The 20,030-nt window shown below is 47.0% G+C and overlaps 1 protein-coding gene across 3 annotated transcripts in view; it reads right to left on the bottom strand.

Annotated features, from left to right (window-relative positions):
- LOC140392761 (nuclear envelope integral membrane protein 1a-like) overlaps nucleotides 1-20,030 on the bottom strand; it is a 130,745-nt gene that overhangs the window by 48,785 nt on the left and 61,930 nt on the right. For all 3 annotated transcript variants that reach the window (XM_072478387.1, XM_072478379.1, XM_072478369.1), the window contains exons 4-5: nucleotides 3,365-3,437; nucleotides 2,825-2,915 (exon numbers count right to left, since the gene is read on the bottom strand). In XM_072478387.1, the coding sequence (XP_072334488.1) occupies nucleotides 2,825-2,915; nucleotides 3,365-3,437 (164 nt within the window). The remainder of the gene's footprint in view (nucleotides 1-2,824; nucleotides 2,916-3,364; nucleotides 3,438-20,030) is intronic.

Here is a 20,030-nt window from a genome sequence, read left to right on the forward strand (position 1 = left end):
AGGCAGGCAGAGTTAAGATACAGATCAATTGAATGGGAAAACAGGATCGAGGGGCTGAACGATTGATTGTTTTTTCCTGAGTCTCCACTTCCTTCAGTCAGTGAGAGCATATCAGGGCCACAGCACGCAACATGACCAGATCATGTGTTCTGGCACAGAAAGTGGATGTGTGACATGAGAAGATTGTATGATTTTGAGCTGAGCTGCAATGGCCTGACATAGTGTTACAGCAGAAGATGCCTGTGTCCAAGTTGAAGACTGAGGTACAGAACAGGGAAAGAAAAGGGAGCGAGTAAAAAGAAGATTTTAAGAAAATGGAATGGAAAATAATGAACCGTTAACCGTGTTGGTAGTTTGAAAATCAGTAGTGTTAGTGTGACTATCATTTTGTCGTTTGAATTTGTAGTTTGAATTAATATGTTCTTAGCTGAAACGGTTGGAAACCATTTTAATAAAAACTAAATAAATGTGATTGGAAGCCAGCCAGATTAATTAAGTAGACAGCCTTAATTGTGAGATACGTAATTCATTAATAGATATGTTAGAAAGGTTGGAAATGTAATTTGGAACACAAATGCTTACTTCAGTAATTATAAGCATATTATTAACACTTGATGGTGAGGGAAAAGGTTATGTTTGTTTCTCAGGCCACAGAATAAAGAGATAATGAATGTTAATCTTGACTAGGAGAAAAACTGAATAGACCCCTGCCTAAGGGACTGCAACTGCACACAACAGACAGCTATATTGACCCAAGCTTACCTCAAGATAAGAAATATAGGGTGTGACCGAATGGCCTTGTCGCGCTCGACTTGGTGACATGAGGAGGCCGTTAAATCTCGCGAGAGGCCTGTGTGACGCTCGGGGCGCCTTGTGAGATCTTGCTAGATATCACAATCTGGATCTCATCCTCGCTGGGCAAGATAGAGATTTACATATTTAAGAAGTGAGCAGATAGGCTCACTTAAATAAGTCGCCGCCTAATGCTCTGGAGGCTCCAGTGCAAATGGCAGCTCCTGGGAGACCTCGCCATGGTGCCGTTTAGGACTGGCCCACAAAAACGTGAACTGAGTGCAAGGCACCTGCAGAGGTCTCCCAGGCCATCAAAGGCCCCCAGGTGGTATGGTTCTGGTTAGGTTGGTACCCTGGCACTCCTGCTACCAGCTCGGACACCTGCCGCTGCCAGTGTGGCACCCTGACACTGCCACCCTGTATGCGATGGGGTGAGGGGGAACTCGAGGCCCCCCTGGAAGTTGGAGCATTGAGGGGTTTCCAGAGACCACGGTGGAGAGTCCGAGGAAGGTTGAGAGAATCGGGACAGCATTTAAAAATGGTGAGGAAGCGAGGCAAGTGTAACCTCGGTGGACCATTCCTTGCCGAGACCAAAAAAAAAAGTCCCATTTGATAGCAGGGTATTTCTCGGTGCCAAAACGGCATTCTTTCCCGTTAAATCACGTCCATATTTTGAGGAGTATTGTGTTAAAACTGAGACGATGTGTATAATTCGCTAAAAGCCAATGGGCTAACTCTCATTTCATTATTGACACGTTATAGACCAATTGGCTATTTTTTTCCACATAAATTGGCTAAGGTGGGCTTTCAATATTTTAAAATGTTTTTTTAAAAAGGGTTCCAAGAAGCCATTTTGAATAAGAATGGGCAGAAACAGAGGCAGAGAGATGTGAAGAGAATTTTAAAGAGAAAGATGTGAGTAGCGAGGGGGAGCATTGGTCTAAACGGCGCCATGGTGAGGTCTCCTATGAGTGGCTGTTCGTTCCCGAGTCTCGGATACATTGGGCGCCAACATATTTAAGTGAGCCTAACTGCACACTTAAATACGTGAATCTGGATCTCGCCCAGCAAGGAGGAGATCCAGATTGCGACATCTCGCCCCATCTCATTAAATCTCACGAGGCGCCCCGAGCATCACAAATCTCACGAGGCCTCTCGTGAGATTTAATGGCCTCGCCGTGTCACCAATTCGGGTGCGACAAGAACATTCGATTGCACCCTATATCTCTCATCTTGAAGTAGGCTTGGGTCTCGACCCAATAATTGGTCATCCGTAGTTGCGGTCCCTTAGACCATGGGGAGAGAGAGATGTTTACGAGAGGCAGAGAAGGAGGAGGTGGGGATGAAGAGATGTTTATGAACAGATGCTCAGAGCTGTTTTTGATGTTGACACTTTACGACCTGGTCTGAGATGTCTGCTCAATAGTTAAAGTTAAGCTCTGTCCTCTTACTGTCAATTACTGCTAAATGCTGTTGATTGATACTTTGCTCTTTTTCTGACTTGTTACCTTTTTAATGGTTAACACATTTTTTGAATTCATCGTTTCAAGCATTCTTTCTTGCCATATGGTTAAATCACTGGAACCTGTTGTGATTTGTGATTGGAGGATTGTTGCAAACAAGTGAACCCCATAAATCTTACTCGCAACTAAATCCTACTTACAATCGATATTTAGAAACATAGAAAAATAGGAGCAGGAGTAGGCCAATCAGCCCTTCGAGCCTGCTCTGCCATTCAGTATGACCATATACCTGTGCTCTCCCCATACCTCTTGGCACCTTAAGAGTCTACAAATGTTTGGATATTAAGGGAACAGAGGGATATTGGGATAGAGCAGGAATGTGGAATTGATGAGGCGGATCAGCCATGATCATGGTGAATAATGGAGAAGGCTTGTGGTCTAGTCCTACTACTATTTGCTATATTATTCCAGTGAGAAAATAAGAGAGAATGACAGGAGGACAAACATTGAAGGAAATCAACTGATGTGGTTTAAATATGTGGTACTTAAAAAATAAAAATATTCCTTACTTGCAATAGCCTTCTACAAACCAAAAGGATAAGGACTAATATCGCAACGATTCCCAGCGTAATTCCTGCACAATAATAAAACTTTTCACTCCTGCAAGAGGAGGGAGATCACTTGTGATCATTATGGAAAGATATACAGAGATATGCAACCACAACAATTTGTAAAAAAGAATCATTTCCCAAGAAACGCATTCAGCCACCTCACTACATATGCATCTACTTCAATATTTCAGTGCTCAAAAGTAACCAAATATTTGTACCCATCGAAATGCTAGGGGAGATAATGGGGAGTAATGTGACAAATTAAATCCCTAATTTAAAAAAAAAGACAACATTTCTGTTGAGCTTCCTTTTCAGTCATTTTTTTGATATTTACAAAATGAGTAAGAACATTGGAAATTGTTGGTTTATTCCTTAGCTGGATATTGACAGGGGGTCCATTTGTTTCGAATAATTTAAAACCTAATGGCTCGATTAAACTGTGTCGACCTTACTATTACATGCAGATTACACACGTATTAAGCAATTAGTGTACAGTACCTGCTAATGCGCCGTGCAAAAAGGAACAGGATAATTCCAGCCACAAACAGAAAAATCAACTTTGGTTCAAATGCTGCAAGAAATACATATTTAATTAAGTTTTTATTGTTTTTAAGTTTACACAGTTGAATATCTCCCCTGAAACATCAATGCACCGGACTCCAGCACTCAATTGTTGTGGAGCTAGCAACATAATTTTTCTTCTTAAAAGTTGCATTGCCCTTTTTTCCTTGAAGAATGTCTGAGGATTTTACAAGAGAGGGTAAGAAAGAATGGAAAGGGCCAAGTGGGAACTGAAGAGGTGGCCAAATGGAAAAATACAGGTACACACTCAGTAACTGCAGCAGCAGTGCACCATTCAAATATTGTTGAATATTTGTTGTCCAGACATTGTGTGTGCAAATCACTCTAAGTTATAAGTGGAAACAAAACTGAAAAGAATCCAGAGCAATCCATGTGTTTGTTGTAAAATAATCCAAATTAGATACTTGGGAGCGATTTAACACACCTGAAACAGAGTCCTGTTTTGGGCGCATATAGCCAGGTGTTTCTCAGCACCTGCAGCGCCAGGAAATATCGCACTAACGGGACTTGGACATTATTTTTAAAAATCTCAGTTGGGACCGCCCCGCCAGGGCCGCATTTACCTCATTTCCAGCACTGACGACCTCAATTCGTCAGTGCAGGAAGACGACTAGCGGGTCGGGGGGTGGGGGGGGCATTTTAAATGCCGCCCCGATCGTTCGGCCCACTCCACCACTTCTGATCCTCCACTGCAGCCTCTGGACAGCATGCCCCCGCCCCACTCCAACCTACCTCTTAAGGGGTCCTCGAGACTCCCTCACCCCACCTCTTAAGGAAAGGGCACCCCTGGGCCCGATCACCTGCACAGGCAACCTGGTACCTGGGCTTTGGCAGCCTGGCCCCACCCTGGCAGTGCCCCTGCCAGCTAAGGGTGGCACTGCCAGGGTGCCAAGCAGTGGTAGTGCCAGGATACCCTGCCCAGAGCCCGCCTACCCAAGGATACCCAATGCTCTGGGAGACCCCCCAGATGCCATTACGCCTGGCCCACGTTTGTGTGGACCAGTGCTAAACAGCACTATAGAAACATAGAAAATAGAAGCAGGAGGAGGCCATTCGGCCCTTCGAGCCTGCTTCACCATTCATCATGATCAGTACTGATCATGCAGTTCAATACCGACTTCCGGTTGCGGCTATGCGGAGCTAAGCCGCACATTCGGCGGCTCCCGTTAAAACGGACCTTTGGGCTCTCCAGAGGAGCCCCAACGGAAATTTTTCGACGACTCCCAGTGTGGGAAGGTGATAGCAAGGTCCATCCCCCATAGTATATGGATTGGACCAGGAGTGGAGCGGTCAAAAAAGCGTTTTTGGAGCAGCGAAAAGTGCGAGGCAGAAAAAAACAAGATGGCGATGGGCGGAGATCAAGCGGCATGGGTGCAGGAGCAGCAGGAGTTTCTCAGGCGCTGCTTTGAGGAGCTGAAAAAAGAGGTGCTGCCGTCAATGCCGACGGCGATCCAGGGGTTAGTGGAGACCCAGAGGGTCCAAGGGGTGGCGATCCGGGAGGTGCGGGAAAAAACTACGGAGAACGAGGATGAGATCTTGGGCCTGGCGAAGATGGAGACACACGAGGCTCTGCACAAGAGGTGGGCGGAAAGATTCGAGGACCTGGAGAACAGGTCGAGGAGGAAGAATCTTCGGATTCTGGTTCTCCCTGAAGGAGTGGAGGGGGCCGATGCCGGGGCATATGTGAGCACGATGCTCAACTCGCTGATGGATGCGGGGGCCTTTCCGAGTTAGGCTAATTGGCCTATAATTTTCCATCTTTTTCCTTGTTCCCTTCTTGAACAGGGGGGTTACAACAGCGATTTTCCAATCCTCTGGGACTTTCCCTGACTCCAGTGACTTTTGAAAGATCATAAAGTGGATGTGGGTGGTGAGGGATACCACTGGTGTCCCCGCTGACTATGCCTGCGGGAAGTGCACCCAACTTCAGCTCCTCAAAGACCGTGTTAGGGAACTGGAGCTGAAGCTGGATGAACTTCGGATCATCCGGGAGGCAGAGGGGGTGATTGAGAAGAGTTACAGGGAGGTAACCACACCCAAGGTACAGGACAAGAATAGCTGGGTTGCAGTCAGGGGGAAAAAAACCAAACAGGCAGACAGTGCAGGGATCCCTCATGGCCGTTCCCCTTCAAAACAAGTATACCGTTTTGGATGCTGTTGCGGGGGGGTGGGATGACCTACCGGGGAAGGCCCTAGCGGCCAGGTCTCTGGCTCTGGGGCTCAGAAGGGAAGGGGGGAGAATAGAAAAGCAATAGTTGTAGGAGATTCAATGGTTAGGGGAATAGATAGGAGATTCTGTGGTCGCGAGCGAGACTCCCGGAAGTATGTTGCCTCCCGGGTGCCAGGGCCAGGGATGTCTCGGATCATGTCTTCAGGATCCTCAAGGGGGAGGAGGAGCAGCCAGAAGTCGTGGTGCACATTGGTACCAACGACATAGGTAGGAAAAGGGGTGTGGAGGTAATAAACAAGTTTAGGGAGTTAGGCTGGAAGTTAAAAGCCAGGACAGACAGAGTTGTCATCTCTGGTTTGTTGCCAGTGCCACGTGATAGCGAGGCTAGGAATAGGGAGAGACTGCAGTTGAACACGTGGCTGCAGGAATGGTGTAGGAGGGAGGGCTTCAGGTATTTGGATAATTGGAGCGCATTCTGGGGAAGGTGGGACCTGTACAAGCAGGACGGGTTGCATCTGAACCAGAGGGGCACCAATATCCTGGGAGGGAGGTTTTCTAGTACTCTTCGGGAGGGTTTAAACTAATTTGGCAGGGGAATGGGAACCGGATTTGTAGTCCAGCAACTAAGGTAGCCGATATTCAGGACGCCAAAGCGTGTAATGAGGCAGTGGGGAAGGGAACACTGACAAAGGAGAGTACTTGCAGGCACGGAGATGGGTTGAAGTGTGTATACTTCAACGCAAGAAGCATCAGGAATAAGGTGGGTGAACCTAAGGCATGGATCGGTACTTGGGACTACGATGTGGTGGCCATCACGGAAACTTGGATAGAAGAGGGGCAGAAATGGTTGTTGGAGGTCCCTGGTTATGGAGGTTTCAATAAGATTAGGGAGGGTGGTAAAAGAGGTGGGGGGTGGCATTATTAATTAGAGATAGTATAACAGCTGCAGAAAGGCAGTTCGAGGAGTATCACCCTATTGAGGTAGTATGGGTTGAAGTCAGAAATAGGAAAGGAGCAGTCACCTTGTTAGGAGTTTTCTATAGGCCCCCCAATAGTAGCAGAGATGTGGAGGAACAGATTGGGAAACAGATTTTGGAAAGGTGCAGAAGTCATAGGGTAGTAGTCATGGGCGACTTTAACTTCCCAAATATTGAGTGGAAACTCTTTAGATCAAATAGTTTGGATGGGGTGATGTTTGTGCAGTGTGTCCAGGAAGCTTTTCTAACATAGTATGTAGATTGTCCGACCAGAGGAGGGGCAATATTGGATTTAGTACTTGGTAATGAACCAGGGCAAGTGATAGATTTGTTAGTGGGGGAGCATTTTGGAGATAGTGACCACAATTCTGCGACTTTCACTTTAGTAATGGAGAGGGATAGGTACGTGCAACAGGGCAAGGTTTACAATTGGGGGAAGGGTAAATACGATGTTGTCAGACAAGAATTGAAGTGCATAAGTTGGGAACATAGGCTGGCAGGGAAGGACACAAGTGAAATGTGGAACTTGTTCAAGGAACAGGTGCTACGTGTCCTTGCTATGTATGTCCCTGTCAGGCAGGGAAGAGATGGTCGAGTGAGAGAACCATGGTTAACAAGAGAGGTTGAATGTCTTGTTAAGAGGAAAAAGGAGACTTATGTAAGGCTGAGGAAACAAGGTTCAGACAGGGCATTGGAGGGATACAAGATAGCCAGGAGGGAACTGAAGAAAGGGATTAGGAGAGCTAAGAGAGGGCATGAACAATCTTTGGCGGGTAGGATCAAGGAAAACCCCAAGGCCTTTTACACATATGTGAGAAATATGAGAATGACTAGAGCGAGGGTAGGTCCGATCAAGGACAGTAGCGGGAGATTGTGTATTGAGTCTGAAGAGATAGGAGAGGTCTTGAACGAGTACTTTTCTTCTGTATTTACAAATGAGAGGGGCGATATTGTTGGAGAGGACAGTGTGAAACAGATTGGTAAGCTCGAGGAAATACTTGTTAGGAAGATGTGTTGGGCATTTTGAAAAACTTGAGGATAGACAAGTCCCCCGGGCCTGACAGGATTTATCCAAGGATTCTATGGGAAGCAAGAGATGAAATTGCAGAGCCGTTGGCAATGATCTTTTCATCCTCACTGTCAACAGGGGTGGTACCAGGGGATTGGAGAGTGGCGAATGTCGTGCCCCTGTTCAAAAAAGGGACTAGGGATAACCCTGGGAATTACAGGCCAGTTAGACTTACTTTGGGGGTAGGCAAAGTAATGGAAAGGCTCCTGAAGGATAGGATTTCTGAGCATCTGGAAAGACACTGCTTGATTAGGGATAGTCAGCACGGATTTGTGAGGGGTAGGGCTTGCCTTACAAGTCTTATTGAATTCTTTGAGGAGGTGACCAAGCATGTGGATGAAGGTAAAGCAGTGGATGTAGTGTACATGGATTTTAGTAAGGCATTTGATAAGGTTCCCCATGGTAGGCTTATGCAGAAAGTAAGGAGGCATGGGATAGTGGGAAATTTAGCCAGTTGGATAACGAACTGGCTAACCGATAGAAGTCAGAGAGTGGTGGTGGATGGCAAATATTCAGCCTGAATCCCAGTTACCAGTGGCGTACCGCAGGGATCAGTTCTGGGTCCTCTGCTGTTTGTGATTTTCATTAATGACTTGGATGAGGGAGTTGAAGGGTGGGTCAGTAAATTTGCAGACGATACGAAGATTGGTGGAGTTGTGGATAGTAAGGAGGGCTGTTGTCGGCTGCAAAGAGACATAGATAGGATGCAGAGCTGGGCTGAGAAGTGGCAGATGGAGTTTAACCCTGAAAAGTGTGAGGATGTCCATTTTGGAAGGACAAATATGAATGCGGAATACAGGGTTAACGGTAGAGTTCTTGGCAATGTGGAGGAGCAGAGAGATCTTGGGGTCTATGTTCATACATCTTTGAAAGTTGCCACTCAAGTGGATAGAGCTGTGAAGAAGGCCTATGGTGTGCTCGCGTTCATTAACAGAGGGATTGAATTTAAGAGCCGTGAGGTGATGATGCAGCTGTACAAAACTTTGTTAAGGCCACATTTGGAGTACTGTGTACAGTTCTGGTCGCCTCATTTTAGGAAGGATGTGGAAGCTTTGGAAAAGGTGCAAAGAAGATTTACCAGGATGTTGCCTGGAATGGAGAGTAGGTCTTACGAGGAAAGGTTGAGGGTGCTAGGCCTTTTCTCATTAGAACGGAGAAGGGTGAGGGGCGACTTGACAGAGGTTTATAAGATGATCAGGGGAATAGATAGAGTAGACAGTCAGAGACTTTTTCCCCGGGTGGAACAAACCATTACAAGGGGACATAAATTTAAGGTGAAAGGTGGAAGATATAGGAGGGATATCAGAGGTAGGTTCGTTACCCAGAGAGTAGTGGGGGCATGGAATGCACTGCCTGTGGAAGTAGTTGAGTCGGAAACATTAGGGACCTTCAAGCAGCTATTGGATAGGTACATGGATTACGGTAAAATGATATAGTGTAGTTTTATTTGTTCTTAAGGGCAGCACGGTAACATTCTGGATAGCGCAATTGCTTCACAGCTCCAGGGTCCCAGGTTAGATTCCGGCTTGGGTCACTGTCTGTGCGGAGTCTGCACGTCCTCCCCGTGACTGCGTGAGTTTCCTCCAGGTTCTCCGGTTTCCTCCCACAGTCCAAAGATGTGCAGGTTAGGTGAATTGGCCAATGATAAATTGCCCTTAATGTCCAAAATTGCCCTTGGTGTTGGGTGGAGGTGTTGAGTTTGGGTGGGGTGCTCTTTCCGGGGGCCGGTGCGGACTCGGGGGGCTGGGTGGCCTCCTTCTGCACTGTAAATTCAATGATAATCTATGATTAATCTAGGACAAAGGTTTGGCACAACATCGTGGGCCGAAAGGCCTGTTCTGTGCTGTATTTTCTATGTTCTATGTTTATAACTAACGCCTCCACTATTTCTTCAGCTATCTCCTTTAGAACTCTCGGATGTTGCCCATCTGGGCCCGGTGATTTATCAATTTTTAGACCTCTTTGTTTCTCTAGCACTTTCTCCTTTGTGATGGCTACCATATTCAACTCTGCCCCCTGACCATTCCAGAGTCCAAAGAATTTTGGAAAATGACCACTAATAGATCTACTATTTCTAGGGCCACTTCCGTAAGTACTCTGGGATGAAGATCATCGGGCCCTGGAGATTTGTCCGCTTTCAATCCCATTAATTTCCCCCAAACAATTTCTTTACTAATACTAATTTCCTTCAGCTTCTCACTGAAACTTCTGTTTCTCAGAACTGCCGGTACATTATTCATGTCTTTCTTTGTGAAGACAGAAGCAAAGTACGAATTTAGTTCCTCAGCCATGTCTTTGTTCCCTGTTATGAATTCCCTCGCTTTTAACTGCAAGAGTCCTATATCGGTTTTTATCAATTTTTTTCTCTTAACATACCTATAGAAAATTTTATAGTCAGTTTTTATGTTCCCCCCCCATAGTTTACTTTCAAATTATATTTTCCCAGGGCAGCACGGTGGCGCAGTGGTTAACACTGCGGCCTCACGGCGCCAAGGTCCCAGGTTCGATCCCGGCTCTGGGTCACTGTCTGTGTGGAGTTTGCACATTCTCCCAGTGTTTGCATGGGTTTCGTCCCCACAACCCAAAAGATGTGTAGGGTAGGTGGATTAGCCACACTAAATTGCACCTTAATTGGAAAAAAATAAATTGGGTACTCTAAAATTTTTTTTTTTTTTTAAATTGTATTTTCCCCTTCTTTTTTTTAAAATATTTTGTTGAAAATTTTTGGTCAACCATCACAGTACATAGTGTATCCTTTACACAATAATATAACAGTATAAGTAACAATGACCTGTTTTATAAACAAAGAATAAATAATATCTAACAAAAATGAAAACTAAAACTAAATGGCAACTGCCTTGTCTCAGATAAACACTCTCCAAAAATATGATTTAATAGTCCAATATACAATTATTTATAGCAACGACCTATACATATTATACATATATATTAACAACCCTGAGAATCCTTCTGGTTCCTCTCCCCCCCACCCCCCCCGGGCTGCTGCTGCTGCCTTCTTCTTTTCCATTCCCTCAATCTTTCTGTGAGGTATTCGACGAACGGTTGCCACCGCCTGGTGAACCCTTGAGCCGATCCCCTTAGGACGAACTTAATCCGTTCCAGCTTTATAAACCCTGCCATGTCATTTATCCAGGTCTCCACCCCCGGGGGCTTGGCTTCCTTCCACATCAACAGTATCCTGCGCCGGGCTACTAGGGACGCAAAGGCCAAAACATCGGCCTCTCTCGCCTCCTGCACTCCCGGCTCTTGTGCAACCCCAAATATAGCCAACCCCCAGCTTGGTTCGACCTGGACCCCCACTACTTTCAAAAGCACCTTTGTCACCCCCACCCAGAACCCCTGTAGTGCCGGACATGACCAGAACATGTGGGTGTGATTCGCTAGGCTTCTCGAGCATCTCGCACACCTATCCTCTACCCCAAAAAATTTACTGAGCCGTGCTCCAGTCATATGCGCCCTGTGTAACACCTTAAATTGAATCAGGCTTAGCCTGGCACACGAGGACAATGAGTTTACCCTACTTAGGGCATCCGCCCACAGCCCCTCCTCAATCTTCTCCCCCAGCTCTTCTTCCCATTTCCCTTTCAGCTCATCTACCATAATCTCCCCCTCGTCCCTCATTTCCCTATATATATCTGACACCTTACCGTCCCCCACCCATGTCTTTGAGATCACTCTGTCCTGCACCTCATGCGTCGGGAGCTGCGGGAATTCCCTCACCTGTTGCCTCGCAAAAGCCCTCAGTTGCATATAACGGAATGCATTCCCTTGGGGCAACCCATATTTCTCGGTCAGCGCTCCCAGACTTGCGAACTTCCCATCCACAAACATCTTTCAGTTGCGTTACTCCTGCTCTTTGCCATATTCCAAATCCCCCATCCATTCTCCCCGGGGCAAACCTATGGTTATTTCTTATCGGGGACCCCACCAAGGCTCCCGTCTTTCCCCTATGCCGTCTCCACTGTCCCCAAATTTTCAAAGTCGCCACCACCACCGTGCTTGTGGTGTATTTCTTCGGTGAGAACGGCAATGGGGCCGTCACCATAGCTTGTAGGCTAGTCCCCCTACAGGACGTCCTCTCCAATCTCTTCCACGCCGCTCCCTCCTCTTCTCCCATCCACTTACTCACCATTGAGATATTGGCGGCCCAGTAGTACTCACTTAGGCTCGGTAGTGCCAGCCCCCCCCTATCCCGACTACGCTGTAAGAATCCCTTCCTCACTCTCGGGGTCTTCCCGGCCCACACAAAACTCATGATACTCTTTTCGATCCTTTTGAAAAAAGCCTTCGTGATCACCACCGGGAGGCACTGAAACACAGAGAGGAATCTCGGGAGGACTACCATTTTAACCGCCTGCACCCTCCCTGCCAGTGACAGGGATACCATGTCCCATCTCTTGAAGTCCTCCTCCATTTGTTCCACCAATCGCGTTAAATTTAACCTATGCAATGTACCCCAATTCTTGGCTATCTGGATCCCCAAGTAACGAAAGTCCCTCGTTACCTTCCTCAGCGGAACGTCCTCTATTTCTCTGCTCTGCTCCCCTGGATGCACCACAAACAACTCACTTTTCCCCATGTTCAGTTTATATCCTGAGAATTCTCCAAACTCCCGAAGTGTCCGCATTATCTCTGGCATCCCCTCCGCCGGGTCCGCTACATATAACAACAAATCATCCGCATACAGAGATACCCGGTGTTCTTCTCCTCCTCTAAGTACTCCCCTCCACTTCTTGGAACCCCTCAGTGCTATTGCCAGGGGCTCAATCGCCAGTGCAAACAATAATGGGGACAGAGGGCATCCCTGCCTTGTCCCTCTATGGAGCCGAAAGTATGCAGATCCCCGTCCATTCGTGACCACACTCGCCACTGGGGCCCTATGCAACAGCTGCACCCATCCAACATACTCATCTCCAAAACCAAATCTCCTCAGCACCTCCCACAAATAATCCCACTCCACTCTATCAAATGCTTTCTCGGCATCCATCGCCACCACTATCTCCGCTTCCCCCTCTGGTGGGGGCATCATCATTACCCCTAGCAGCCTCCGTATATTCGTATTCAGCTGTCTCCCCTTCACAAACCCAGTTTGGTCCTCATGGACCACCCTCGGGACACAATCCTCTATCCTCATTGCCATTACCTTGGGCAGAATCTTAGCGTCTACATTTAGGAGGGAAATAGGTCTATAGGACTCGCATTGCAGCGGGTCCTTTTCCTTCTTTAGGAGAAGCGATATCGTTGCCTCAGACATAGTCGGGGGCAGCTGTCCCCTTTCCTTTGCCTCATTAAAGGTCCTCATCAGTAGCGGGGCGAGCAAGTCCACATATTTTCTGCAAAATTCAACTGGGAAACCATCTGGTCCCGGAGCCTTCCCCGCCTGCATGCTCCTAATACCTTTCACTACTTCCTCTATTTCAATCTGTGCTCCCAGTCACACCCTTTCCTGCTCCTCCACCTTGGGAAATTCCAGCCGGTCCAGAAAGCCCATCATTCTCTCCCTCCCATCCGGGGGTTGAGCTTCGTATAATTTTTTATAAAATGCCTTGAACACTCCATTCACTCTCTCTGCTCCCCGCTCCATCTCTCCTTCCTCATCCCTCACTCCCCCTATTTCCCTCGCTGCTCCCCTTTTCCTCAATTGGTGGGCCAGCAACCTGCTCGCCTTCTCCCCATATTCGTACTGTACACCCTGTGCCTTCCTCCACTGTGCCTCTGCAGTACCCGTTGTCAGCAAGTCAAATTCTACGTGTAGCCTTTGCCTTTCCCTGTACAGTCCCTCCTCCGGTGCCTCCGCATATTGCCTGTCCACCCTCAGAAGTTCTTGCAGCAACCGCTCCCGTTCCCTACTCTCCTGCTTTCCTTTATGTGCCCTTATTGATATCAGCTCCCCTCTAACCACTGCCTTCAGCGCCTCCCAGACCACTCCCACCTGGACCTCCCCATTATCATTGAGTTCCAAGTACTTTTCAATGCACCCCCTCACCCTTAAACACACCCCCTCATCTGCCATTAGTCCCATGTCCATTCTCCAGGGTGGGCACCCTTCTGTTTCCTCCCCTATCTCCAAGTCCACCCAATGTGGAGCGTGATCCGAAATGGCTATAGCCGTATACTCCGTTCCCCTCACCTTCGGGATCAACGCCCTTCCCAAAACAAAAAAGTCTATTCGCGAATAGACTTTGTGGACACAGGAGAAAAACGAAAACTCCTTACTCCTAGGTCTGCTAAATCTCCACGGGTCTACTCCTCCCATCTGCTCCATGAAATCTTTAAGCACCTTGGCTGCTGCCGGCCTCCTTCCAGTCCTGGACCTCGACCTGTCCAGCCCTGGTTCCAACACTGTATTGAAATCTCCCCCCATGACCAACTTTCCCACCTCTAGGTCCGGGATGCGTCCTAGCATACGCCTCATAAAATTGGCATCATCCCAGTTCGGGGCATATACGTTTACCAAAACCACCGCCTCCCCCTGTAGTTTGCCACTCACCATCACGTATCTGCCCCCGCTATCCGCCACTATAGTCTTTGCCTCAAACATTACCCGCTTCCCCACCAATATAGCCACCCCCCTGTTTTTCGCATCTAGCCCCGAATGGAACACCTGCCCCAACCAACCTTTGCGTAGTCTCACCTGGTCTATCAGTTTCAAGTGCGTTTCCTGTAACATAACCACGTCTGCCTTAAGTTTCTTAAGGTGTGCGAGTACCCGTGCCCTCTTTATCGGCCCGTTCAGCCCTCTCACGTTCCACGTGATCAGCCGGGTTGGGGGGCTTTTTATTCCCCCCCCCCTGTCGATTAACCATCCCCTTTTTCCAGCTCCTCACCCGGTTCCCACGCAGCTGTGTCCCCCCCCAGGTGGTGCCCCCCCGCCCATCCCATCCCATACCAGCTCCCCCCTCTCCCCAGCAGCAGCAGCCCAATAATTCCCCCCTCCCACCCCCCCCGCTAGATCCCCCACTAGCGTAGTTACACCCCCCACGTTGCTCCCAGAAGTCAGCAAACTCTGGCCGACCTCGGCTTCCCCCCGTGACCTCGGCTCGCACCGTGCTACGCCCCCTCCTTCCTGCTTCCCTATTCCCGCCATGATTATCATAGCGCGGGAACCGAGCCCGCGCTTCCCCCTTGGCCCCGCCCCCAATGGCCAACGCCCCATCTCCTCCACCTCCTTTCCTCCCCCCACCACCTCCTGTGGAAGAGAGAAAAGTTACCACATCGCAGGATTAATAACATAAAACTCCTCTTTCCCCCCTTTTTACCCCCCTCTTCGCCCCCCATACTCGCCCCACCACTTTGTTTCAAACGTTCTTTTTTTTTTATTATTATTAAATAACCCGCTCATTCCAATTTTTCTTCCACGATAAAGGTCCACGCCTCATCCGCCGTCTCAAAGTAGTGGTGCCTCCCTTGATATGTGACCCACAGTCTTGCCGGTTGCAGCATTCCGAATTTTATCTTCTTTTTGTGAAGCACCGCCTTGGCCCGATTAAAGCTCGCCCTCCTTCTCGCCACCTCCGCACTCCAGTCTTGATATACGTGGATCACCGCGTTCTCCCACTTACTGCTCCGAGTTTTCTTTGCCCATCTAAGGACCATCTCTCCATCCTTAAAACGGAGGAATCTCACCACTATGGCTCTAGGAATTTCTCCTGCTCTCGGTATGCTCCCTCCACCTCCAGCGGACCCGCCGGGGCCTCCGCTCCCATTAACGAGTGCAGCATCGTGCTCACATATGCCCCGACGTCCGCTCCCTCCGCACCTTCAGGAAGACCAAGAATCCTTAGGTTGTTCCTCCTCGCGTTGTTCTCCAGCGCCTCCAGCCTTTCCACACATCGTTTATGGTGTGCCTCGTGCATCTCCGTCTTCACCACCAGGCCCTGTATGTCGTCCTCATTCTCGGCAGCCTTTGCCTTCACGACCCGAAGCTCCCGCTCCTGGGTCTTTTGCTCCTCCTTCAGCCCTTTGATCGCCTGTAATATCGGGGCCAACAGCTCCTTCTTCATTTCATTTTTAAGTTCTTCCACGCAGCGTTTCAAGAACTCGTGTTGTTCAGGGCCCCATATTAAACTGCCACCTTCCGACGCCATCTTGGTTTTTGCTTGCCTTCCTTGCCGCTGCTCTAAAAGATCCACCGCAATCCGGCCACCTTCCTCTCCTTTTTTCATCTGTATCCAGGGGGGATTCCCTTCTGGTTCGCCGCACAGTACTTTTAGCCGTTAAAATTGCCGTTGGGGCTCTTATTAAGAGCCCAAAAGTCCGTTCCACCGGGAGCTGCCGAAACGTGCGACTCAGCTGGTCATCGCCGCACCCGGAAGTCGTATTTTCCCCTTCTTAATCAATCCCTTGGTCTGCCTTTGCAGAATTTTAAACTGTTCCCAATCATCAGCTCTATTGCCTTTTCTAGTTAATTTGTATGCCTCTTCTTTGAATCTAATACTATCACGAATTTCCCTTGTAAGCCATGGTTTGGCCACAGTTCCCATCCTACTCTTGCGCCAAATAGGAATAAATAACTTTTGGAGTTCACCTGTCCATCCCTTGAATGCCTGCATCGCCAGTCCGCTGTTCTTCCTTTCAGTAATGTTTCCCAGTCCATCATTGCCAGCTCATGCCTCATACCATCATAGTTACCTTTATTGAGGTTCAGGGCCCTGGTCTCAGAATCAACTACCTCACTATTCACCTTGATAAAAGAATTCTACCATATTATGGTCACTCATCCCCAAGGGTCTCTCACAACTAGATTGTCAACTAATCGTTTCTCATTGCACAACACCCAGTCCGTGATGGCCTGTTCCCTTGTTGGTTCCTCAACATACTGGTCCAGAAAACCATCCCATGTACATTCCAGAAATTCCTCCTCTATTGTACTGTGACTAATTTGAGTCACCCAATCAGTCACCCATAATCACAGATGTTCCTTTATCACATGCATCTCTGATTTCCTGTCTAATGCTATTCCCAACATTACCACTGCAGTTTGGTGGTCTGTATACCCCCCATGAATGTTTTTTGCCCCTTGATGTTTCTTAACTCCACCCAGACAGATTCCATAACATCTGTATAAATATCTTTCCATAATACTGTATCAATATCTTCTTTAATCATCAATGCATCTCCACCACCTTTCCTTTTGGTCTGTCCTTCCTCAAAGCTGAAGAGCCCTCAATGTTTAGTTCCCATCCTTGGTCATCTTGGAGCCATGTCTCCGTAATCCCAACTATATCATATTCCTTTACATCTATCTGTGCATTTTATTTTGAATGCTCCACGCGTTAAAATACAAAACCTTAAGGCTTTTACCATTCCTTGTCCCGTCCCTACTATTTTTTTAAAATAAATTTAGAATACCCAATTATTTTTTTCCCCCATTAAGGGGCAATTTAGCATGGCCAATCCACCTAACCTGCACATCTTTAGGTTGTGGGGGATCTGAACCCAGGTCCTCAGCGCCGCAGTCCCAGTGCTAATCCTGCGCTACTGTGCTGCCCTCCTACTATTTTTTAATAATCTTTATTAGTGTCACGAGTAGGCTTACATTAACACTGCAATGAAGTTACTGTGAAAAGCCCCCAGTCGCCACACTACGGCACCTGTTCGGGTTCACTGAGGGAGAATTCAGAATGTCCAATTCACCTAACAAGCACGATTTTCAGGGCCTGTGGGAGGAAACCGGGGTACCCGGAGGAAACCCAGGCAGACATAGGGAGAACGTGCAGACTCCGCAGACAGTGACCCAAACCAGGAATCGAACCCAGGTCCCTGGCGCTGAGAAGCAACATTGCTAACCACTGTGCTACAGTGCCGCCCAGTGTCATATCTGATCCAGACCCTTGATTTCTCTGCCTATCACTTTTCTTATTCTTCTTTCTGTCTTTTTCTTTTGTTCTTGATTCCCCTGCTCTGAATCCTTGTCGTTGGTACCGATGTGCACCACAACAACTGGTTGTTCACCTTCCCCCTCCAGGATGTCCCGCAACTGCTCCGAGACATCCTTGGCCTTAGCATCAGGGAGGCAACATACCATCCTGGTGTCTCGTTTGTTGCCACAGAAATGCCTATCTATTCCCCTTACAACCTTTCCATGCTGTCCCATCTGTGACATCATTCAAAAGCACAGTTATTAGTTTTCACATGTATGCTGATGACACCAAACTCTACCTCACCAGCACCTTTCCCAACTCCTCTGCTGTTGCTATGTCATCCGACACCTACCACAGGATGAGCAGAAATGTTCACCAATTAAATATTGAGAAGACTGTAAGCCTTTGGTCCCTGTTTAAACTCAAGTTTCCTAGCTGACTCCCTCCCTCTCCCTGGTCTTCACCTTAAATTAAACCAAATAGTTTGCAACCATGATATTATATCTGACCCAGAGATGAGCTTCTGATCACATATTTGTGTCATCATTAAAACTGCCTATTTCTACCTCCATAGCATTGTCCAGCCTGTACCAGCCTCCCCGAACAGGTGCCGGAATGTGGCGACTAGGGGCTTTTCACAGTAACTTCATTTGAAGCCTACTTGTGACAATAAGCGATTTTCATTTCATTTCAGCCTCACCCCCTTCATCTGCTGTTGAAACTGTGTCTTAGTTCCATCTAAGCAGATTCCATACATTGCTCTTCCGATTGCATATCCTCCTTTACTGGTGCACTCATCCCTTATTATTAGCACAACTCCACCTCCTTTCCTTCTTGTGTCCTTCCTGAAAATCCTAAAGCAGGGAGTTTTAAATGGGTTTGATTAAGTTTTTGGGAGTTTTTGTTTTGAAGATTACTGAAAAAATTGATAAAGAAGTGTTGATGGACATAGTATATTTGGAGTTTCAGAAGCTTTTTGATAAAGTCTCCCACAGGAGGTTGATTAGCAGAATAAAAAAACATGGGATAGAAGGCAACATACTGTCATGGATTAAGGATTGGCTAACAGGCAGAAAACAGAGAGTAGGAATAAACGGGTCATTCTCATGTTGGCAGGCTGTGGCTAGAGGGGTACCACAAGGCTCAGTACTTAGGCCCAGCTGTTCACAATATATATCAATTATTTTGGTGTGGGGACCAAATATAATATTTTGAAAGTTCACGGATGATGCAACACAGGTAGAAATGTGTGTTGTGAGGAAGATATAAAGCAGCTACAGGAGGATTTGGACAGACTTAGTGAGTGGACAAGGACATGGCAGATGGAATATAATGTGGAAAATGTGAGATAATCCACTTTGGTAGGAGGAACAGGTGTGCAGAGTGTAATGATACGTATATAGTTAGGTTAATGAAGGGTTAATAATAATTACATCTCTGTGTAAATCAAGCGTTACTAATTCTCTGTATTTAAGATAGCCTCAGGGAATTCTGGGAGAAGTGGAGAAGAATAGCATATGAAGCATGGTGAAAGCACAAGAAGAAGCTTTGAGTAGACAGAGATAGCACAAGGTTAGATCATGGTGTAGTTAGTGACTAGCTATAATATTGAGTAGTTTAAGACAGATTCAACATAATTTAATTATTGTCTGTAGCTCAGTAAAGTGTTCAAACTTCATTTAATTAGTAGTATAATAATAAATTACTTTTGTTTCAATCTTTTGATTGGTATATTCTTTGTCAACACTACATCGGGTCATTCTGGACGGACAAAGAATACAACATACTAACAATCATGGCAAGATAACATGTTACCAGGAGTAGAAATATAACAGAGTATTTCCTAAATGGTTAGAAAGTGTAGATGGATAAAGGGACCTAGGTGTCCTTGTCCATAAGTCACTTATGGAGTCAAGTTTTTACATCATGGAAAGAGGCCTTTCATTACATCGTGTCAGTGATGGCCATCAAGCACCTATTCTAACCTAATTTCCCAGCACGTGGCTCATAGCCTTGTGTGTTATGCTATTTTAACTGCTCATCTAAATACTTCTCAAATAATGTGAAGGTTCTCACCTCTACCACCCTTTCAGGCAGTAAAATATTAGCCTTTATCACAAGAGGATTTGAGTACAGGAGTAATGAAGTCTTGCTTCAATTCTGTCGGAGCTTGGTTAGTCCGTACCAGGAATACTATGTGCAGTTTTAATCTCCTTACCTCAAAGGATATTATTTCCATTGAGGGAGTGCAATGAAGGTTCACCAAACTTGTTCTGCCGATGGTGGGACTTACTTATGAAGAGAAATTGGGGAAATTGGGCCTGTATTCGCCGGAGTTTTGCAGAATGAGAGGTGATCTCACTGAAACCTACAAAACACTTAAAGGAATAGACAAGGTAGATGAAGGTAAGATGCTTCCTTTGGCTGAGTAGTCTAAAACCAGGGGCACAATTTCAAAATAAGGGGGATGCCACTTTGGATC

The sequence above is a fragment of the Scyliorhinus torazame genome, chromosome 2 (assembly GCF_047496885.1).
Source record: "Scyliorhinus torazame isolate Kashiwa2021f chromosome 2, sScyTor2.1, whole genome shotgun sequence".
Classification (NCBI taxonomy): domain Eukaryota; kingdom Metazoa; phylum Chordata; class Chondrichthyes; order Carcharhiniformes; family Scyliorhinidae; genus Scyliorhinus; species Scyliorhinus torazame.